The sequence below is a fragment of the Dipodomys merriami genome, unplaced genomic scaffold, assembly GCF_024711535.1.
Source record: "Dipodomys merriami isolate MVZ:Mamm:240054 unplaced genomic scaffold, mDipMer1.0.p SCAF_4, whole genome shotgun sequence".
Lineage (NCBI taxonomy): Eukaryota > Metazoa > Chordata > Mammalia > Rodentia > Heteromyidae > Dipodomys > Dipodomys merriami.
In genome coordinates, this window is record NW_027205603.1 from 87280192 (window position 1) to 87304048 (window position 23857).

The following is a 23857-nucleotide window of genomic DNA, read 5'->3' on the forward strand; positions in this document are numbered from 1 at the left end:
AGGAAGCATCTCTTTAAAATGTAGCTACTCTGAAGTACCCTATGCCACTGGACATCAAAGATCCACTGTATTAAACAGTATAGCATAGAAGTGGGAGCTTGGGCTCTGGTTCAAATCCAGCTTCATGACTTCTATCTGAGGGTCTGAATAGAAGTTCACTGTATTATGCCTACATGGCACCATAAGTTCAGATTAGGTAAACATTAATCACAATCCTTGAGTTGACAGGACTAGCACGTAGGAAGCTGGGTCTGTCTGAGCTCTGTAGGGCACTGTGTGCACATGTCTGAATCTGTTTTGTAGCCCTCTGGAAAGCTGTCCTGCAGGCTTGCTTTCCATCTGACAAATGGTGGCCTCTGGTACTGCATGTGAATTAATGAGAAAAGCAGAGCCAAGGTAGAGATCAAACTCTGCCTCTGACTTCTTCAACACCCAGCCTTTAACTCAACACTTAAAGACAGAGGCCGACTAAGCAAAGCAGTGCTATAGTCTGGGATTCCCCAAAGCAGAGCTTAGGGCAAGGCTTTATATGTAGATAGTGCCTTTGGAAGTGATGCCAAGAAACAATCTCTGCCTAAAGATTCCACCTACGAAAAACGCCACAGAGCCTCAGGAAGTAACCTCAGGCCTGTTTACGGGAAGTATTTGCCCTTTGATCTCTGTTCACAGCCAGCTGTGGCTCCATGGGCTTTATTATCTCCATGTTACATCCTAAATATTGGGCTTTATGGAAAGATGCTTCTCACATGGGTCTGTAAAGGCAGGGAAATAATATCAGCTTAATGTCTTGGCACCAAGACTTTTTTATGAGACTTGAGAATCAAAGACATGATGTGACAGAATGTATGTCCCTATTAGATACTAATGGGAGTTCTGGTAGACTGTGTGCTTGGTTTGCAATCAAGTCTTTTTGACTATTGCATGATGAATGGGATGGATGAATGGTTGGATGGATGCGATTTCAGACTTGAAAATCACCAGAATACTAAATTGTCAGAGTGGGCCATTGTATCCCCCAAACTTGGCCACAGGATTAATCCTTCTGTAAGAAGAAAAAAAGTAAGACCTAGGACATAGTGTTGAGTGATTTCTCATGGAGGTAACTGGCACCAAGCTATTACTCAGTGAGGTTGGGAAATCTATTTGTGGTCCTTCCCAGAAGAGCCATTCTCTCAGCCCTTGGCATCCTGCTAGGCTACTGGTAACCCTTAGGTGATTGATTAAATGTTCTCTTCAGTAGTTTAGCTTAAACCTATGTTCTGTTTTTCCTCCACATGTTCGTCATCTCACCTTTACAGCTCACTGTGCAATAGTGTCTGCAACTAAATTCATAAAAACAAACCACATGGATTGGAGTATTTATTGAGCTCCAGTCATGCACTACAGGAAATAACAGAAGTGTTGGTCCCTTGCCCACTCCCAGAGCACATCTGTGATCTGACATGTCAGAAGGCCTAGGGACACAGGTGTGGTTTCCTCTGTTCCCTTTGAACCTCCACTAAGGCTCCAATGAACTGAGAGGCCTAGGGGCCAGAGAGCTAAGGCAGAAGCAGGAGCAGAACTATACAATGTGCTTGCCATGCTGCGTAGAATCTATCTCCCAGGGAGTAGCCTGGATTCCAGGGGACCAAGCATCTTCCCCAGAAACCTTCTGCTTCTTCTAAGGCCCCCTGTGTGGGGTGGAGCCTCTTCGCTGTTCTCCTCAGAGCTGGAGCCCGTAGACGAGGCTGAGTGCCCTCCCAGTGTCAGCCCATCCTGGCATGCCACCTGCACGCCCTGGCACTCTTGTCTACCTGGTGATTTGAGGCTTTGATTGAAGGAGGCCGAGGCCATGCACTCAGCAGCTGTCTGGTCACAGGCACAAAGCAGCTTCTCACAGAGGCTCTGTCCTACGCCTTGACAGACAAGAGCAGGGTGCAACGTCAGAGAGGGTGGCATTTGCCTGTTCTTAATCCCTTCCCCACCTCTCTCTCTTTTTCATTCTCATATCTGTGTGAGTGTGTGTGTCTCCCTCTCTTCCCCCACCCCCCTCCCATTAGGAGGCCAGTGACTGTGGACTGAAGTCTGAATCGAGGAGCCCAAAATGAGCACTTCCTCCTGTAAATTGGCTTTCTCTAGTATTTGGACACACTGAGGAAACACTACTAGCATTACTTTTCTGTTCTTGATGTTAGTTTTGTTTTTGTTTGGATAAGTTGATATTTTGAGTGAGTAGATTATTGAATGTATAAATGAATAAGAGTGGGTAAATGACTGAAAAATGGTGAGTGGATGAATGAATGGGTGAGTGACAGGTGAGCACACAGCCATAAATGATCGTGCAAGGCAAGATGACATTGGACCATGCAGCATACGGAGGAAGTGTAATGGTAGGAAGGAAGAAGAAGAACATGACCAGGGTTTCCTCAGACAAAAGTGAAGATGAGACCAACCCCCTCTTAGGATTCTTGTGAAATTCTGAACATTTCCTTTTAAGCTGCAAAGCGCAAGGGAACTGCATCATGGCCATGTTCATGAAAGTTTAGAAAATGTACACACACAGATGCAACTAGTTTGCAGTTTGCAGACTGTCTCTGCTGGAGACCTTGAACAGCCACAAAGGACCTCAGTTTCCCTTCATCAGAAGCTTCCCTCCGTCCCTGTTGGATGCCTTAGAATATCTCATTAGCAGCAAGGACTGCTTAGAAGATAATGCTTTGAACCCACTGGGTAAGTGATGATTCTATATCCTGATCCTACGACTCCCTTCTGCCTGTGTATGCGGCCCCTTGGTAACTCTGCTGTATGTGGGAAGGAACAGGACTGCCCGCCTGGGATTGATGGGGTGAACTGGGTTTTTTGTTTTTTGCCCATCCTGGGGCCTGAACTCTGGGCCTGGACGCTGTCCCTCACCTCTTCTGCTCAAGGCTAGCACTCTACCTTTTGAGCCACAGCTCCACTTCCAGCTTTTTCTGCTTATGTGGTGCTGAGGAATTGAACCCAGGGCCTTATGCATGCAAGACAAGCACTCTACCACTGAGCCACATTCCCAGCCCCACAGGGTGAGAGCTTAGCCCAGCACATAGCATGCATGCAGGAAGCATGGGCTAGCAAACCACTCCTGATGCTCTTAACTAGCTTCATCTCTTAAGGCAACTGACTCAAGCTTTTGAACTTGAGCCTCTTCATCGGTGGAACGGGCATAATGATGTGCATCTCAAAGTGGAAGAGGAGAGGAGGAGACCATGTTACAGATGAAGATACACTTGGAGAAGTGGCCATAGCCTGAAGGCTGACCTGGGGGTCTTGAGATCCGTGGATGACAGCACTTACACTTGGGTCTGTGGTCCACACACACCGTCTCCAACCCAGGATGCCTCTCGTGTAGGCAGCCCAGCCCCCTCATCTGCTCTAGGCAGCAGCGATGGGACAAACAGCACCTAAAACCAAAGAAACGCTTTACTGCCCAGAGCTCCCCACTGGCCGACGGCTCTCCTGAAGGGAGGCTGCCTTGCTCTCTACGTCTTGTGAGATGAGCGAAGCCGCTATGTCCTTCCCCGACTCTTGCAGAAGCTGTTGTAGGTGTTACTTCACTGAGAGGCCACATGCAGGATAGCATCAGCCACATTGTACATACCTTGACATTAAGTATTTTCTTCTTATGTTTATTATAACTTGGTTGATGGCAAGTACGGGTGACTTTATTTATTATAGCAATTTTCCAACAGATGGAAAGACGAAGTCTTCAGTCACCATTTTTTCTTGCACAAAGGTTGACTTTGGGTAGCAGTGACCCACTCCAACAACCTTACACATAGTAGAGTTTAAGTCCATGCCCACAGGGGATACAACCCCCTCCCACCCAATGCTTAGACTAAAAGCAAAATAGCCATCAGGAAATGCATCTAGAACAGGGCCCATCATTGAGCAGAACTTCAGTAAGCGCTCCGGGATGGATCTGTGTCTTCCTTTTACCCTGTCCACCTGCCCGCACTGCCTTATGGTGTCTCCACTCTCCCCTCACACCAGACTTGTGATGGCTCCAGACAACAGGAAACTGAAATGACTCCCCAAATCTTTCCTCCTTCACCTGCCCCCTGCCCTTTCGTAGCAGTCATTACATCTTAGAGACCACAGCCCAAGCAAGAGTGAGTCACAGCCTTGAAGTCGACCTTCCTTGTGCTCATCCATGTGTCAGTATTACAGACATGGGAAGCACCCACCTCGGATGCCCACGTTACCCAGGGGCTGCAGCTCAGTGCCTGCACATTGGGCTGTTTCTGTCTGGTATGTGCTTTTGACAAAGTGGACAGTTAATGTAATAGTCATAATCTAAAGTCAATATGGATCAGAAGTCATAGACTTGTACATCATTCATTTTGCTCCCAGTGAACAGAATACATGGTTTTGAAAAGACATCATGAGAGAACCAGTTTGACTAACTGCTCCAAAGGCCTTCACATGGCATTCAAGTTTGCAGTCTTCATATGTCAGGAAGCCGTCATACTTGGATGAATTGTGGTCACTCACCACAACACAGGCTGCTCCCCCTCCCTCTTTTTAAGCACATTGTGTGTTAGGGACCCAGGAATCTGGACACTATTTTTGTGTTCTCCATCTTGTAGAATGGAAGGTATGCTAGGGAATCTAATGTGAACATGTGTATGAGTCCATAATGTGGCTTGTATTTCGCTACAGTCTAAATATCATTCAGATCACCTGGTAGGAGAGATACATTTTGAAGGTTTGCTCTGGTTCCCCTCAGTAAGTCTGTTCATGTTGGGTAACGAGGCCAGCAAGACTTGAGTAGGAAGTACTGGAGCTGAGCAGGAAGATTGGTGAATAATCAAGTAGTCCTTCCCTCCAGACTTGGTGTGCCCTGTCCTTTGCATGAACTGTGATTAGCTTTGTTCTGGTTTATTTCCAGTTTATTTCGTTGTTGCTTTAGCTATATCAACCACACACCCAAAAAAGGTGTCAAACTTTGGAATGCAGATTTCTCCATTAGCCACAGACAACCCCCAAATGAAATTAGTCTTTATGCCTTACTATCTCTACTTTCAAAATATTCATGACACGCAGCTTGAATTTCCCATAGTGTCTTCTGTTTCTTTTTACTACATATATTCTGTGTTCTTTTTGCTTCCTTGTACATCTCCTCTATGCAGGTTTCTGTTGGGCATGGGAGCTTTTTCTGCTTTGTTTAGCTACAATTTTTGTATCCTCATCACCTAGCATAGTGCCTGGCGCACAGGAAAACCACAAGAACATGGCATGAATTGTGTGTATACATGAATAAATAATGCATGTATGAGATCAGCATGGTGGATAGAAGTTTTAGCACTTGAAATTGATGAAGCTAATTCCAGTATTGCTTTCTTGGGATGAAACATGTGGAGACCCCAATTCTCCATATTGGAGATGAGGTCAATTTGGGGTTTTCTGAAGAGTGCTGGCAGATGAGCCCTCCTGGGTCAGCCAGGAAATCCTTGTGATTGTGGTTGAAGGTCCCTAGATTTGGCTTATGTGGGCTTGGCCCTTTCCTAGCTGATTGGCCTCAGACAAGTTGGCCTCTGAGCCTCAGATTCTCATGGGGAAATAGCCCATCACACCATGGAGCTGCCCTGAGTAAGAGCGAGTGTGCTGAGCAAGCTTTGGGAAACGTAAAGTGATGGCTCTTACCTCCTGAATTCGGGCAGCACCTGCACCACACCTGGGTCACCCTCTTCCCATCCGTACCTGTCCAGGGTGTCCCTGGGCTCTCCTCTTCCTGTGTGCCCACAGTAACAGCCATAGGACTCAAATTCCTCTGGGCAGCGGGACGTCAGACAAAAGAGCATCTCTCCAAGCTGCTGCATGGCCTCCCTGCTGTCCTCATCCCCCGTGCGCAGGAAGCTGAGCCTGTCACAGGCTGATTAGAAACAGGGACTCAGGGAGGCCAGACGTGCCCAAGGGAGGAGGGCAGTGCCCCAGGTTGGACAGACACAACCCCAAGTCCTCTGTCTACCTTCTTCCCATATGTTTTTCCCCCTGTGGGACCTGGTGGTGGTTAGCCCTCTCTTTAGGATGCATGCTATCTGAGGGTCTCTGTGCCCTAACGATGAGGACTTGCAGGAGCAACAATGCTACCACATTGAGCCTACCACGTTGTACCACCAAGAGAAACCCAGAATTTGGGGCTTACCTTCCAGGCCCCAGGAGGTCAGCACCCGGGGTGGGCGTGCCTCTTAGGCCCCTTGGTTTTTGTGGCTTCTATCTCCCCCCCCCACATTTTGTTCTCTCCTCCCCCTCCCCCTCTGCCTATAACTTTCAACTTCAACTCTGTCCACCCCACTGAATGATATGGAGGGCTTGCCCAGATATTAACACAGTCTTCCTCCAGGTCCAGCTATTTGTGCCTTCTCTCAGCTGCATCAGAGAGAGGAGAGACCAGGGGAAAAGGGACTAAAACCCAAATGCATCATTTTTCCTGGAAACTACAGTGTGGTGTGGTGCCAAGCGCCTCCTACCGGTAGGAGCAGAATGGAGAGAGGGCTGTCTCCTGGAACAGCTGCAGGGAGCTGGGCGGGTCACGTGACCTTACGTGTTCCTATGCTCACTAGTAAAGGGGATGATGTTTTCTAGTCACGGCACCACGAGAGGGCCACCATCAGATAAGGTGGCCACGGTGCTTGGCTAACGTATGACTAAAGGACCTGAACAGTGGTGAGCACGCATAGTCCTCTGCTGACTCCCGCTTACCTTTCCTAGTTGTCTCCTCAGGACCACCGTCAATGGATGACACCACCAGCCCTGAAGATTCTACGCCAGTTGGGACAAGGGTGATATGTTTAGCTGTAGCAATAATCTCTGCAGATCCTGACAATGAAACCGTGATGGTTCAGGTTCAGAGAGGGCTCAGGGAGAGGCTGGCAGATAGATGGGATCAAGGTCAAGTGGAGACAGTTCTCTTAGAACATGGAAGCGTTGGGAAAAGTGATGTTGGCTGACATTGTGGTAAGTGTTCAGAGATTCATGAACTCTGTAAGGATAGCTATGACATTTCTATGACAGCCTTACCCCTGCCAGGAGCCTGTGCTAGACCACCTGGATGGCTCATCGATGAGAACCAGGGCGGCTGCTCAGGCCTGTGATCTTGCAATGTTCATGTCTGCACCCTTGGTATGCGCTAAGCATCAGAGTGAAGCGGTGAAGGGAATAATGGACAGAGTGTGAAGCCTTGTGGTACACAAACTGGCAAGCAAAAGTCCTCCTTAACTTATTTTCTCATTGAAATGTGCCAGCTTCTCGGGCTGTTCAGTGTTAAAAGCACAGTCCATCCCAAAGTCTGCAAGGATCCTGGTTACTCCTTTTGCCCAGTAATTCTACATTTTATCTTAAAAGATTAGTCAGAGATGCAGGAGATTAAAGAAAGCATATTTGTACCATTTATAATGAAATGTTAGAAACGGTTATGTTTCCAGATATGAAATGGTTCTACAGCTACCACAAACTCAGTTTACCAAAATAATAAGTTTAGGGAAATAGCATCACATGGTACTCATGACACAGTTCATACTGCAAAGCTAGGTTTATCATGTGCTCTTAAGTTCCTTTTATTTATGTTCATAGATAAGTTTGGAGGGAGGACATCACAAAAAGTATCCTCAAATACTGTTTCAACAGCGTTTGTGGCGGGGGGGGGGGAAGATGGGAAGGGATGGGAAAAAACAGTGTTTATACTTATGGGATGGCAACTTATTGAAATGGGAAACGATACAATTTTCTATATTTTGCTAGGTGCATCTCTTACTAGAGGACTTTATTTCTTCCAGCTAAGGTATCTATCTATGTCCTGATGCCATTTGATGCTTTCTATGGAGGGGTCATGTGATGAGTGAATAGGCTTCAATGATTTCTTCCACTCCAGGTTTGGCCCATAGGCTCATTTGGAATGCACTGATTCATAAGTGTATGGAAGACCGTGATGTATAGAAAGGCAGGAGGAGGCGAGGGCCCTTACCTGTTGGGAGTGTGGGCCTAGCCGTGTCAGCTTCTGGATCTTGGCCTAGTTCTGCCCGCAAGAGAAGGGAGACAAGGTTAAGTACCAGCTCCAGCCGTTAGCATCATAGCCTCCAGATTACTTTTGCTATGCCGTGGCTATTCCATCTGCTTGTTGTGACATGAGATCTCTGGTGTCATTGTGGAGATAGAGGCCATTCAGGCCTGGTGCAGACACTTTCCTATCTCTTGGCTACATTTCCACCCAGTATCTGTGTTACCTAGGTAACTGGTAACCCTGGAAGCAGTCACCTCCCCCTCCTGCTAGGCCACATCCTGGGCAGCCCCTGGTTCCAGACCCTGAGGTCACATCTGGATCCAGTGTAGACACCCCCCCCACCTCTTCCCATCCCTGCCTAGATAAGGCCTGCCCAGGGGTGGGTCACCTCCTTTCAGCCATGCCTCTCCACCAGGCATGGTGGGGCAGCAGTTCAGTAAATAAACTTCTTATCCTGCCTGGATACTACGTGGTATTCTCTTCATCGTCTACCCAGTGAAATCTACTTGTTTAATATACCTTATAGTTAACTTGGTTTGAGGACTGTTCCTTCTCCAGAAATTGGAGGGAGAACAGAAACCACAGCAACAATGATAATTTTGGACAGAGTGGCATACCGTACAGAGGTAAGTAGACTGGGGTGCTGCTAGGTGACCCAGGAAGGTGACTGAGCCCCAGTTCTGGGAATTGTGAGCTGTTATCAAGCTCTGACCTCCCACCACATAGCATGACAAGACTCCTGTTTTAATTCAGTAACAATCCCATGAGTTTGCAGTACCTGCTCGCCCTCATTGAAAGATGAGATGGAGTCCCTAACTCAAGTTCTACAACAGAGCTATGCAGTGACAAGATTTAAGCCTAGACCTCCCGGCTGAAGCTGGCACTCTTAAACACTAAGCCAGAGCAAACTTGTACTTCTGGTTGAATCACAAGGAGCTAGAGATGATGATTAAAGAATCCTGTGGCAAGGGGGGAACTGCCTTCTATTTAATATATTCACAAATCAGGGCCTGATGGTAGTGTGTGATGATCTGGCTTGGAAGGTCACTGGTACAAGCACAGATGACCGTGTGGGGAGGGAGGGAGGGACTGGACCATTCTTACAGCAAACATGTTATGATCTTCACACACAAGATGTACCAACTCAGAACATGGACGACTAAGCCAGGTCACCCCGGTGAATGACAAAAGCCTCCTTCACAGGGGGACACAGCAATGACATGCTCAGAATGTACATGAAGAGCTTCAGATCAAGTCAGCGTGTGTGTGTGTGTGTGTGTGTGTGTGTGTGTGTGTGTGCACGCATGCACGCATGCACACGTGCATGTGCTAGTACTGGACTTGAACTCAGGGTCTAGACACTGTCCCTGAGATTTTTTTTCTCAAAGTTAGTTCTCTACCATCTGAGCTATAACTTCACTTCGGACTTTTTGGTGGTTAATTAGAGGGAAGAATCTCACAGACTTTCTTGCCCCAGCTGGTGTTGAACCATGATCCTCAGATCTCAGTGTCCTGAGTTGCTAAGATTACAGTCATGCACCATAGTACCATTATTAAGCAAGCAACCTGCTTACTTATCCATCCTTTTTAACTATCAAATTGTACTGATGAAATTTTGTCCTAGATAACTTTAGAGAAGCGTGTAAGTTACTATTGTACAGGGTAAAAACAAGAACAAACAAAACAACAGTTTTACAGCGTGAATTCCGGACTTCTACTCCATGCAGGCCACCAAATGACTTGTCCAGTAACTTAGCACTTGCCACTCCCTGAGCCTCAGTGCCCTGTGTGTTCTGTGAATGGGGTGTAATAATGTTTCCTTGAGTCTTATGTACAAGTGGACACTAGTGACAGACAGTGGCATTTCTGGAGTCCCTGCTGCTTACTTGTCCTGGAGAGCGTGGTCCGTCTGTCAGCTCTGGTGTCACCAGTGACTGTGAAAATAAACCAACCAGCTTCATGACAAACCTGTGAGGGGCCAAAGCCTAACCACCCATAGTGCTCCAGCAGCTCCACCACACCAAGCAGGGCAGATGAGGGAGGCACCTGACCTACATCAGGCAGAAAGACCAACAAGCACCATCTTTGGAAGTAAAGAGCTGTCATTTCCCTCGTGGGCCAGACAGATCCTGTGGGCTGCCAGCGGCAGCGGGTGTTTGGTCAGAAGCAAGGAGGGTCCGGCAACCCCAGCCTGCCCCTCAGCTGCGAGTCTCCGTCCATCTCTGCGTCTCAATTCTGTCTTCAAATACAGTTGTAGTCTTTATTGTGTAGGGTTGTATGAACACTAAATGAGATTCTGTATTCTAAACAAGTTGTCTACTGTTCCGTGAGACTTGTGGGAAGTATTATGATTATGATTATGATTATTATTATTATTAGTAGTAGTAGTATTGCAGCCACTCCAGACTTCCTGGAAGATGCCAGCCCACACTTTCCTGGGCTTTTGTTAAATCCTCATTCATCTGAAGCTCTCATTTACTCCTTAGGCCACCCTCGAGGCTGGAGGAATCATGGCTTTTCAGGAGTTGGTGAACTAAGGGCCCTTACACAATACTTTCCTGGCCTACAGCCACACCCACTGCTTTGCTGTTACCAGTGGCTACCCTGGTGCTGTACTCACAGATAACCCCAGGCAGAGCTGCCTGACTCACAGTAGAAGATGGGCAATCCGTGGCTTATACAGATGATGACACTGAAGTTTACAGAGGTCAAATCCCTTCAGAAGTCACACAGTGACTTGGGAAAGCCAAGGCCTAACTCCAAATCTACCTGGTTCTGAAATCTGTGTTATCGCATGGTGGTACACACAAGGACAAACCCTGTGTCGTCTTCTCACAGACCCTCCCCCAACCTGCACTCAGGAGTCTGCTTTGTGAACTCACAAACCAAGCGTCCTCTTGCTGACAATGGGCCCTTGGTGTCCTGCCCAAGTCCCAGGAGTGAGTGTTTCTAGCTATGAGGGTGATCGATCGTGGATATGCATCTGCCTTCTGCTGAGCTCCTTCAGGTTCCTGGAGGAAGCTGATTTCCTTTGCATCCCAGGCCACTTTCCCTTCCAGGAAGAAAGAATCCTAAAACCCCCGAGATCCCATTCCTGGACCTGCAATGGACGTACGGAACCTTGTGCTTACCTTCTCCTGAAATGGCCGCCAGGCTGATGTCCGTGGGCTTTGCAGGAACCTCTGGAGAAAGAGAGGCCCCACTAGCAACGGTGGCCAGATCAACCAATGGCGTCAAAACCAGGGCTGGGAATTGCTAAGCGGAGGGAGGAAGGGGCCAAGAAGGGAGTTGCCAGGGAAGCCTGCCTGTCCCGTCTGAGGATGCCCTGTCTCCCTCACTCCTGGGGCATGGGTTGCTCAGCATGGCCCTCATGGGCCCCGTAGGAAGCCACCTGCCTGGGGCCTTACCTGCAGGCAGCAGTGTGGTCAGCCCGCTCCTGCTGGTCACCTCTGGAAGGGAGAACACGTTGGGAAGTGGGCAGCACAGTCGAGGATATTTGAAGGGATGGCTCTTGACATGTTTAGACACCCAGCCACTGTGGGCCCTCAGCCAGATCCCGCCCAGATCACCACCCCAAGGGGATGCAGGCCAATCTCTCCCTACCTGGCGTCTGCACTAGGCACGAGGAGATGTCCAGAAGATTGAGGGAAGAGTTGATGCCAGAGCGAGCCAAGCACTCGATGGCCGCCTTGTCGCAGGCACACAGCTGCTGCTCACAAGGGTCCTTGGATTCTGCACAGAGAAGGCCAGTGCAGGGGTCATCGCGCTCATCTGGAATCCCAAGGGCTAATGCAGGCTCCAAGGTGGAACTCTTGGCCTGCTCCTTGGGTCTTTTCCCTCCCATCCAGGTCACTGTTTCCTCTTCTGCTGGGTGGACCCAGCCTCGGGACCCACCTGCTCTGTGTCTCATCGCACATCCAACCCACCCAGAAATGCCTGCTGGCGTCACGTTCAACTGCATTAGACGCTGGCCACGTCTCTGCACCCCACTCTACCACTCCAGGTCAAGCCACCATTGACTCCTCCTTGGAGTGTGTGGATCTCCAATGGACCTCAGCCTCCTGAGTAGCTAGGATGACAGGCATGAGCCACAGGCACCTGGCTTCAAAGCATGTCTTCATTCATTCAGAGCCCTTCAGTAACGTTTCAGGGCAGGCTGGAAAAATGTCACACAATCACCCCTCTTCCTCTTTAAACCCAGGCAGCCCTCCCCTCCCTCCCCTCGCTTGCTTTCCTCCACAGCTCTCCTCGTCATCTGACATATCACTTGCTGGGTATTTTCAGCCTCTGACCAGGCTGAGGACAGTGCATCGAGGTCAGCAGGTTCCACGTGGTGGTGACTGGAGTTGGTGTAGACAGGCAGCATGCGTGTGTGGAGTGAACAGTGGTTGTTGTTTCCTGTGCTCACTGGGTACCTCCCATCCTCGGGTTCTTCTCTGTCCTTCCCCACTGCTCCAGCAAGGCTGGTTCCCTAACTGAGGCCGCAATCCTGAAGGGCTCTGCCACTCCAGGGAGGTATTTAATTTCTTTGACCTTCCCTTCCCTGGCCTGAAAACTGTAAACAATGGGTCCTGCCACGCAGGGTTGTTAGGAAGGAAGCTCAGAGCTGCTCGGTGTAAAGACCATGGTGTAAAATAGGCATGCATTGGAGATTCGCTCTGCCCCATTACTCTCAGCCCGCTGTGCTCCCTCTTCCTTCCACACCTTCTCCTATGCAATGTCTTCTGCCAAGATTGCCCAGACACACCAAGTAGACTTCCAAGTAGAAAGCTACGGTTGAGGACTTACGAATCTGATTTTTACAGTCAACGTAAGCCACAGTCATCTTGCACTATTTCTACCTCCAGGCTTCTCAGTCACTGCGGTAACCATTGGACAAGCACTGCTTTGTTTCCCAAGCATCTCTCTCCAGTTGGTTTTCTCTTCCCTATTTTGAGGCTCAGATCAGTTTTTTTTTTTAAATGCCCCCATTGTAACACAGTGTATAGGTCGCAAATTTCTGGCCCTTCACAAATGCCTAGCTTTGCTACAGTATTCATCATAGATCAGGCAATCTAACTTACACTGGATCAACCCCATTACTTTAAAACATTCTTGCATGTGTGCCTGTGCAGTATGTACTGCATGAAAGGCACAGATCCACAGGCTCCCAGTGACAGACACCAACGGTGGGGATGATGTAGGCGGACCCAAGAACCTTCTGCTGACCCACGATTGAGTCTCTGGCACCCTTGGGCCCTGCCCTGAGGCAGCCAGGCCAGGAGATGCTCACCACATGTGATCTTCTTGCTGATGCAATCGACCTCTGCACTGAGCTTGGCGGGGTCCTGGAGACAGTCCATTTCTGCGGCCTCCTCATAGCACCTGCGGTGCTGGAAACAGCAGCTGCGGGGGTGGGGAGGGAAGGGGAAATCGTGGGAGGGAGAGGTGGGCAGGATCAGGGTTAGAGCAGGAAAAACAGGCAGTCCAGCACAGCGCCACAGCCACAACAGCTTGGATCATCCGTGACAATGATACTGATCATGAAGGAAAGTTCTAGAAGGTCAGGTGGGTCTTTGCAGTACAGACAGGAGGACAGTGGAGGATGTTGTAAAGAAGGACTACGGTACAGACAGGTGTGGACACTCAAAAAGCTACGTTTTTTCATACTGCCTACCAATTAAGCATTCCTTAGAAATTTCTAGAAGCCCAATTCTCTGACTCTTACCACATGATAGGCACTCAACAAATAGTAGAGCAGCTGAGTGTGCAGGTTCAAGATGGAAATAAGCTATCCTCCAAGATTTCAGAAATCTCTCCCATCAACTGAACTGTTCAAAGTTCCTGGACATAGGTGTGGGCCGACATTCTGTCACTTTGAAGTCCCTGGTGCTTTGATCACCCTCTGATCACCATTGTAGGATACAATGATGAATTTCTTTGACAAGGATTAGGTCTACCTGGCATTAAACAGTTAAAGAAAGTGTTAAGGGAAGGCCTGAAAGAAAAAGAAAAACAGGCCCTCAGAAATAGCCCTGGCCTCATATCCCCTGCAGAAAGATCCAGAAAGATCTAGTCCCTTCCCATCCCAGTTCCAGCCATCTACTCAAGGCGTGGGGTCTGCTTCCGGTCCTTCACATGGAAGATTGTCATTTGGGTCCATTGGAAACTTAGACACTGTCCTCTAATTTTGGTGACAGGACAGATTTGTGGCTCAATTCAAATTAGTATTCCTTTGAACTCAACCACAGATTCATGGCTCAATTCGGGTAGCATGCAACTGTCTTTGGTGCCTAGGGATGTAGACAGTCGAGGGGACTGTCCATGAGCAGCAGCACACATTCCATCACACTGGATTTGGAGCTAGGGCTAATTCCAGTGCAGTGGGGCTGTGATCCACTTCCACTTCCTATTTCCACATACTTTCTGTTACTGCTGGTACCATGTTTGTGGTGACAGTTGTTATTACCAGTACTTTACTTAGTGTGGCTACTCTGGGTTGCTGCTGCTGCTACTCATGTAGTGTTACTACTGTAGCTACAACCTTGTTTCTGCTGTTACCATGGCTACCAATCTCTAATACACTCGCTCACGTACTTCAGAGGCAAAGCAATTCTCTCATTTGATGCTAGGTAATACGAGAAGGTAGACATTACCATCACCTCTGCTTTGGAGATACAGAAAGTGGAGCACAAGTAAATTAAGACCACAAAGCCAAATAGAGGTTGAAAATGGGAATTACTGGGTCCCAGGTAATATGCCTTAACGTTTTAACAGAGCATCTAACATTGGGAACTAGCCAAAATCCCAATTGACCCTTCTTCTCCCTGTCTGTGTGTGGCCATGCCTTGGCTGACACTCTGTGCTTTTAGGTTTTAAATTTCATCGACAGCTTTTCCATCACGTCTGGCAGGTGCCTTGCTTGCGTGTCGAGCTGGAGTGCATCTTTCCTGGCTCTGTGCTTCCTTCCATTTCCCACTCAGAACTCACCTCTTCAAAGCTAGGGTGGCAATCTCTGTCCCTCTTCAGCCCAAGACTCCCATATATTGGTATTTTATAGTTCCCTTTATTCTGGTGGCCAGAACTGCTCCACATACACAATAATTCAAAAGCTTTATTAGGCACCAACGTTCTTTGGGGAGCTTGTTGAACATGGAGGGCTCTGGACTCCATCAAAAGGCATCCCGAGTTACCTAGTACCCAGGGATTCTGAGGCAGGTGGGAAAAGTCTGCAGGGCACTTTTGTACATCTGTCATAACACAGGCTCTGCAGAACTGCCTGTAGAAGTGCGGATCCTAGCTGACACTGCAACGCAGAGAGGAGGAAGCGAAGGCCCCTGCCAGTAGCCGAGAGAGGGAGAGCCCTCCTGAGTCTCTGGTCCAGGGCGCTTGCAGTATTTGGGCCCACCATAGGTTCACTCACCTGTCCGACTCATCGAGTGGCAGCCCTTCCATCTCAAATCGGCAGGCACAGCCGTAGTCCTCCAAGTCTCGAGGACAGAGGTCCGCCACGCACCACAGCCCATTCACGAATTGGAGCAGCAGAGGGAAGTTGGTGAACACAGCCTGCAGCCAGGTGAAGTGGGAGCCCAGGCAGTCTGCAGGAAGAGGGCAGGCAAGTGTGGGCCCGGGAAAGCCCAATGGAGGACAGAGCCCCATGCCCTGCCCGGGAAAGCCCAATGGAGGACAGAGCCCCATGCCCTGCACTTCTCACCTCTTGGCTGGATCGTGTGTCATTCAATAAGAACCTACTGTGGATTTGAGACAGTTGAAGAGAATGGGGTTTATAAGCCATGGTTACTGCTGACCCACTTTGCTTCTACTTCCTTACTAAGATGCTGGTCGCGTGTAGGAAGAAGGGGTGTCTCCCCCCTATATTCCTGGGGATGCTTCATGGTCAATCTCGCTGGTCATGGCAAAGCCAGACTTTCGGTGACTGACCCAAACCTAGCCAAGAAAGGCCTGAGAAGAAGTCTGCTGAAGGCTCCTGAGCTGGGTACCGATCCCAACGCATGCCTGTAATCTAGCTACTCAGAAAGCTGAGCTCGGGAAGCCTGAGGTTTGAAGCGATCCTGAGCCTGAAAGTTTTCAAAACTTCATCTCAACAGAGCGAGCAGGGTCTGTCAGTGCATGTCCCTTATCCTAAGTACAGTGGGAAGCCTCACGTAGGCAGATCTCATCCAGGTGTGCACCCAGGCAGGAAGAGGGACCCTAGCTCAAAAATCCCCAGCAGAAAGGATGGAGGCATGGCTTAGTGGCAAGATCACCTGCACAGCAAGGCTCAGAGTTCAAACACCAGTACTACCACAAAAAAAGAAAAGAAAAAGTAAAAAAAATACTTGTTTATTTGTTTGTAATGCAAGATAAAGACACATAAGAAGATAATTTAGATCTCAACCTTCTTCCTTCCTTGAATATGGATAAGAATGTGCTGGCTAGGACTAGAGCAACCACATTGTAATCGCAAAGCTCCCAAACCTGAAGTTAAAGCTCCAGTGTATTCAGGGTACAGAGGAACATACAGAAAACCTGCTGTGCCTGTGATACCCAGGTCAACGATTGCACAAATGCTGCAGCCTTCAGACCATGTGTTACGTGTGAAAACAAAATGTCTATGATTTGAAGCCCTGTTAGTCTCCTGAATGATGGGGCTGACTATAAAATTATCAGTCAGTGTGCGAAGGAGAGGGAAATAGACATAATTTTTGAGACAGTATTGAAGCTGCCTAGAGTAGTTTTAAAACCACCATTGATACAATCCATAGAAGGCACAACGCATCGGGTAATTATTTTCTACAAATCCCTCCAGGTAGATACTCTCTTTTGTTGTCCCTGTGTCGTGGGTAAGGACATCAAAAGTAAGGGATCTAAAGTATGCACCAAAATTGTCAAGGAAATAATATTGACTTTCTTACTAAACCTCATGCCAGCCTTCCCCTCCCTTCAGCTTTCTAATACCAATTGACAATGCACTGGGTCACACCTGGGAACTCAGATGGATTGAAAAGCAGCTTGTGAGGCAGGACCAGATCTGCTGATGATCTAGGTTGCTTCCTGACCCATCCTGTGTTCCTCTTCCATGCTTTGTTTCCACAAAGCCTTCCCAGAAAATACAAGAAATGATTCAATGGTTGATAGAAAAATACCTGTCTAAGGCTGCTTGGGTATGTTGATGTAAATCTTCACTCAAAGCCTTAGAGGCACCTGTGCTTAGAAATTGATAACCTGCCCAGCTCCAACCCAACGGCAGCTCCCAGGATTCTTGTCCAGGCTAATCATGGTGTAACCTTATTTTAGGCTACGGCTACATTCCGTGAGGAGAGCCATCATGGGTCTCCAGTAGTTGCATGCAAGATCTGGAACTGACAAGTGGAATGTTTGACCACTTTTGAAATTCTTCAGCTTTGTGTATATTTACTAGTTGGGGCAAGAGAAATAAAATTACTGGGTTATAGCTGAGTAAGTTCTGGACTCTGCTAGCTGTGTGGCCTTAGGCAAATCACCTAACTCCCATACACTCAGTTTTCTCACCTATCAAATGGGGATAGCATTCCCTTCTTGTTGAGTTTGTAGTCAGAACAGTGAGATTAATGAAAGCCAGAAAAACAAAGATTATGAAAACCCATGGCGACTCATCTGAAGCAAGCAGCATGGAATCCAATTAAACTGTTGGTAGCCAGCTTTGGGGATCCAGGGCGCTCAGAAGCAAAGTTCACAGATTTTCCACATACATTCCATCTTTGACAATTGAGGAATAAAAGTAATTTTACATTGAACTTACCAAAAATTTCAGCCACAGTTTCCACATTTTTAAACACCCCATTGAAGATGGTAATATCTACAGGGAAGGACGGGAAAAGGAAAAGAGAACACACCTAAGAGTCTTGATTTCTCTCATCCCTCCCGTTGTGAAGGAAGAAAAATCTTTTATCTAGAGATAAATCTGACATTAGGCTAACTTTCCACAGACATGCAACCCTGATAAAGATGAAATGCAGTGCTGCTCAGGGGTAAAATGACTCCTAGATGGCAAAGTCTAGGTTTGGAGGAATTATTCACTATAAATGCTTAGAGAGAGCCATTATCTTGGATTCCTGCCATTCCTTTCTAGATATCCTACATATTGTATCTATGGGTTGCTATTAGAGGTACTGGCTCAGGTAGAGAATGAGGTTCTGAGACAACCGGTGTGTGGCTCTTCTGTGTGAGTTCCATTGCCCTGGAATCTCCCCAGATCTCCTGGACTGTTACATGCTCTGTAGATTGGGTGAGGGCCTTTCTTGATGAAAAGACCTGGCTGACCCAGCCAGTTGGCAAGCTGTATCTCCCACTCTTTGTCCATGAATCTCCAAACCCTACTTGAAAAAGACTTAGGTGGAATTTGTACTCGTCATGAGCATCACACCCTCTGGAGAGAGGTCATTTGCCATTTGGGTCTGAGTGGACCCCTTGCTTTGTTTGTATTGGCTCATGGCCAAATAATTTTTGATTGCCTCTCCTCTCTGAAATGATGGGTGTGAACTCTGCTCAGGATTACCTCCACCAACGGCTGGTCTCCTAGGCCTCATGTCAGTGACATCAGTGACGTAGGCCTCATGTCAGTGACGTCAGTGACATCCATACAAGAACCTGAAAGATCTTTATAATCCAGCAAGGCGCAAGTATCAAACCTCCTTTCCTATAAGCAAAGCATGAAGTGCATCACCCACCCCTTCTTTTTGGCCTACTGGGAAGCTCCGGTGCAAACAACCCATTTGCTCCTTTCCTGGTTTTCCTTTCAGCTGACCTCTGTCTCAAAGAGAAATGACTGGTGGCTCAGCCACAGGGGGCGTCTGCATAGAGATTGTGTCTCACTGGAATCATCGCTCCTGTCACCACCATAGCGATGACATTCTCTACCAAGAAGGGGTCCTTTCCTCTGCTAGCATGCCAGACGGCTTTCCACCCCGCTTCTGAGGAAAGCTCAGCACATCCTTACTGATATTTTTGGAGAGTCCTGGAGGCAACTTCAGTGGGAGATGTGGGGTGTCCAGAGCATGGCCCCCTACAAAATGGAAGGGAGAGAGCACGGTTAGCACACATCGCCACCACCCCTCGCTGAGCTAAGCTTCAAAAGACAGTAAAGATGTCCCCCAAATCAAGCCAGGATCCAAAATGTGCTGGATCTATGTGGGGCTCAGAAGATAAAGGGGTGTCGGGGGTCTCTCTGGGGTCTCACAGTGGCCGGCCTTGGTAGAGGCATCCTGGCTGGGGATACAGGGAATCGAGGATGGATTTGACGCTGTCATCACATATGAAGTTGACGGTCTTACCAATACTCCGTTTGTTTAATGGTATCTCGAGTCAGAGTCCTGGTAGTAAAAGGACAGGGGCTCAGTGCCAAGGAGTTTGGAATGAGGATGGCATCACCCATTCTTGGATGCAGGCCCAGTAACCCTCCTGAGCCCTGAGTGCGCACTCATTCGGGTCTGATCAAGCCAGTCTAGTTCAGTAACTGGCACTTTTAATTTTTGTGTGTGGTATTGTGGTAGGCGCTCAGAGTTTTGTGCTTTTGAGGCAAGCGTTCTACTGCCAAGCCATGCTTCCAGCCCCTCTCTGCACCGGTTACTTTGAGACAGTCTTTCTTATTGGCTGAGGTACCTACTCGGTCTGCCACCCACCTAGTTCATGCTTCTCCCCATAGTCCACACGGCAGGCGGGCACCCCACCCCCACCTTCTTCCATCCGGGAGGACTCTCATGGACTTTTCTGCTTCCATGGGCCTGGAACCTCAATCCTTCCAATCCCACCCTCTCCAGGAGCTGGGATTATTGGTGTGAGTCACTGCATCCCAAGCATTAGAAACAAACATGGGCAACAAACATCTTTGGAGCTGATATGCTAGAACCTTCCTCCTGTAGTGCTAGTGTGGGGGAGGGGAGTCCCACGTTCATGCTGGAAATGCATTCATCCCCTCTGCCAGCCTTCATCATGATGGGGCCTACAGCTATATCTGGGCCCGTGGCGACACACAGATGGGAGCCCGCCACCTCCCACGTGACCATTTAGCCACCGACACATTCGCTAAGGAGCCATGCTGGTGTATCCGCAGTGATAAAAAGCACACGGGTCATCTGAAACTGTCACACGAGTTTTGTCCATTTCCATCAAGCTGACAGTGGTGCAGCCATGCCTGCCCGTTTGTCAGTGTTTGAGAACCTTGTCAATCTGGAAGCCACAAGAGCCAGACTTCATGGAGGCCTGGGCAGCGCCCTCTGCTCAGGGAGATGCCCCAGGGGATGTCCAGCCTGGCCCTGCTTGGCTGGTCCGTCTCACATGATGGACACTGGGGCTTGGAAAGTGTCCTGCTTTGAGGAATTGGCTTGTATATTGGGTAGCTAGCATCGCCCCCATCTCTCTGTCCCCTAGATGCCAGTGGATGTGTGTGCATATGTGGGCATGTGTTTCCACATGTGTGGACATGTCCGCACACATGTGAGTGTGCACAAGTATGTGCGCATGTAATCATGGGTACTAGCACAACCAGTTCAGCTCCACCAGCTGAAGACAAATGATCTGTGCAGGATGAAGGCTCCTGACGGACACAGCTCCTGGACAGCTGTGTGGATGCTCAACTCCTATCCTCTCTCACGCTGAGGATGGAATCCCAAGACTTACACCTGCTAGCCATGTACTCTACCACTGCCCAGTTTTATGCCCAGCCTTTTCTATTTTTTTTCATTTTGCTAAAGTGTCCACCATCCAGCTAAGGCTGGGGATGCCAGCCTCTGCACGATGATACACCCTAGAGCACCTCTGTGCTCTGCCTGCCTTCATCCTGACCACACACCTGCATCAGTGACACAAAAGCCAGCGGGAATGTTAAATGGCCTATCTCAGAGGACTGATTTAGAGCCTGCACACAGTCTGGCCAGAGAGATGGAGAGATGGCCAGAGTCTGGAGTAGAGATGGAGAGGGAAGTCTCAGATAGATTAGTCAATGGAAGGACAGAATATGGGGACCTAGAAGTACGTAGGAGCTATGAGTGGATTCGGGAAGTATGACTGGATAGTGTGTGTGGAGAAAGCCCCATGCCAGCGGAAAATGGTTGGCTTGTTTGCTCTGGCCTGTGTTGGAACAAAGATACCAAGACAAGCCAAGACAAGCGCTTGTTCTTTGCTGAGCCTAATTTCTACTACAGCCTGATGTTCTGTTATCTTCCTTGGGATGTGACCTTTGCTCTGTGAACCAAACTACTCCAAGCTAGCATGTACTCTCAGACCCATTAAAAAGAGGATGAAGAAAGTTCTAGAGCATTCCTTTATCTCTCTTGGCCATGCCTATATGTCTATTGGAATCCTCTTTGTGCCATCGTGGTCTGAAGCAGCAATGAAAGTCAGCAGAATTCAATTGACTTGGCTCAGTAGGCTTGCTACTCCACACAAGAGGGTGGTAGGGTTGTACTGTGCTGGGGCCACTGCCACATTTTGACCCCAGTGCCTATCCGAATTGCTTCCCCAGGCTGCAAGGCACAGACGGTCCTTACTGTTTACAGACAACAAAACAGCCTCAGTCCTGTGAGTAACACATCAGGCTTTTCCCATTGGTTCTAGCAGTCTCTGCCCCACTCTACCTGACCTTGAACTTGACACCTGGCTGTGCTAAGTGGCTTCTTTGGGCCTTCTAGACACAAAGTATTTGCCACCTGCCCTTGCTTGTGCTATGCCCAAGGCCTGGGGTTTGTGCCTGCTGCCCTGGTTTTACAGACTGAAGAAGATGACGTGAGGTGGTTGGCCATGATGGTTTAAATATTGATAAAACCAATCACATCACGGTCCACTCAAGGGAACAGAATCACCTCTGGTGTAGCTCCTGAAGCCTGCAGAAAATGACAGCCCCAGTCTGACCATAAAATGGGAAGCTGAAGAAATAAAAAAATTCAGCTTTTCACATTTTTGTCCAGAATTATAATTGGAAATTGATCAGATGGAGTTAACGTTTTGGTAAGGGCTGAGATGGTCTGGTACTGGGGCCCAGATCATGACAAAAATGTTTCAATCAGAAAGGAGGAGGTGGGGGGGGGGACAGGGGGAGAATTGGAAGGGATGGGAAGGGGAAACAAAGGAGAAGGCTACAATGCTTGATAAGAAATGTACTCATTATCTTGCCCATGTAATTGTAACCCCTCTGTACAGTATTTTCACAATAAAAAAAGAAAAAAATTTCTGTCTTTTAGAAAGAAAGATAGAAAGGAAGGAAGAAAGGAAGGAGGGAAAGAAGGGAGGGAGGAAGGGAAGAAGGAGAGAAGGAAGGAAGGAAGGAAGGAAGGAAGGAAGGAAGATGGGAAGGTGGGAAGGAGGGAAGGAGGGAAGGAGGGGAAGAAGAAAGGAAGGAAGGAGGGAAGGAAGGTGGGAAGGAGGGAAGGAGGGAGGGAAGGAGGGAAGGAGGGAAGGTGGGAAGGAGGGAAGGAGGGAAGGAAGGAGGGAAAGTGGGAAGAAGGGAAGGAAGGAAGGAGGGAAGGTAGGAAGGTGGGAAGGAGGGAAGGAGGAAGAAGGGAGGGAGGGAAGAAGGGAGGGAGTGAGGAAGGAAGGTAAGAGGGTGAGAGGGAAGAATGGAGGGAATGAAGAAGGAAGGAAGGAAGGAAGGAGGGAGGGAGGGAGGGAGGGAGGAAAGGAAGGAAGAAAGGAGGGAGGGAGAGGAGAGAAGGAAGGAAGGAAGAAAGGAGGGAGGGAGGGAAGGAGGGAGTGAGTAAGGAAGGAGGGAGGGAGTGAAGAAGGAGGAAGGGGGAAGGAGGGAGGAAGGGAGAAGGAGGGAGGGACAGAAAAGAAGACAGAGCCTCAAAGGCATTGAAGCCAAGCTTCAAAGGCATTAACACTATCACCTGGGCTGCCAGGGAGCTTGGGTGCCTGGGGTTTGGGGGTGTGGGACTCACTTTGGCAGGAGAATGAAGGTGTTTGCCCTTGACATTGCACACACATTCCAAGAAGAAAAGGTGCAGTGTGTGATGGGAAGACCAATGTGCTCCAAAGAAATCAGCCAATCAGTAGTGAAAGTGGGAAAAGTACATCGTCAGGAGAAGGGAGGTTTGTGACCATCCCTCTCCCACTCTGCTCCCATTTCCCCCTTCCTTTACTGCACAGGGTACTCAACAACGAAGAGCTGGATTAACCCTATAGCTTATCAAAAAGTTAGATTTCCATCTCATTAGGCAGAGGAATGATGCAGAACTAATCAGTGAATCTGATGAAATTTGACCCTCCCTCTCAGGATTCAAGTGCAGTGATTTGTTCTGGAATTAGATGCTGTCACAGAAGTTACTCACCGGCATAGCCGACCAGCAGCATGGGCACAAGGAGGAGCACAATCATAGCCAGAGAGTGGAGAGCAGGCACCAACTGCAGCAGCCTCCTGGGAGAGAAGCCAGCGGTGTGACCAGGGTGCCCCCAGGAACCCCAGGGAAGAGCCAGCAGGGGCTCCACACCTCCTTTGTGCCACCAGGTGTGTGGCGAGAGGAAGGCACCCTGGGAAACTTTACGTCCCAGCTTGGCCTCCAAACGAAGAACACGTTCCTGCTTTGAGACACGGGCTAGCCATTAGTGAAATGCAATCTTAACCCTGCACTTGTTGAGGCCACAGCTGCGATCTCACTTATGCATTCCTTTATTTCGTGGTCACTTCTTAGTGGGCTCACCCCAGCAAGGTGGCAGGAATTCAGAATACAGAGTGAGGAGAACTCTATGCCATGAGCTGGCTTTGAACCTTCCCATCAACAGCACTCCACCTAGCAATAAAGTCAACAACCGCGTGGTGGCGCTGCCTGACAACAAACCATTTTTCTGGGGCTGGGTTTCCCTCTCCTTTCCTGGCGATGCTGGAATAGA

General features: G+C 48.7%; 1 protein-coding gene across 1 annotated transcript; it reads right to left on the bottom strand.

Annotated features, from left to right (window-relative positions):
• Positions 1-1593: 1593 nt before the first annotated feature.
• Oc90 (otoconin 90) lies at positions 1594-23344 on the bottom strand. The gene is made up of 14 exons (XM_069991711.1): positions 23299-23344; positions 18975-19040; positions 17778-17834; positions 15420-15594; positions 13290-13402; positions 11621-11749; positions 11425-11466; positions 11149-11199; positions 9904-10068; positions 7982-8032; positions 6721-6837; positions 5719-5890; positions 3313-3419; positions 1594-1895 (listed from the first exon to the last, which is right to left on the bottom strand). The coding sequence occupies exons 1-14, from the start codon at positions 23342-23344 to the stop codon at positions 1594-1596; spliced, it is 1593 nt and encodes a 530-aa protein (XP_069847812.1).
• Positions 23345-23857: the final 513 nt, after the last annotated feature.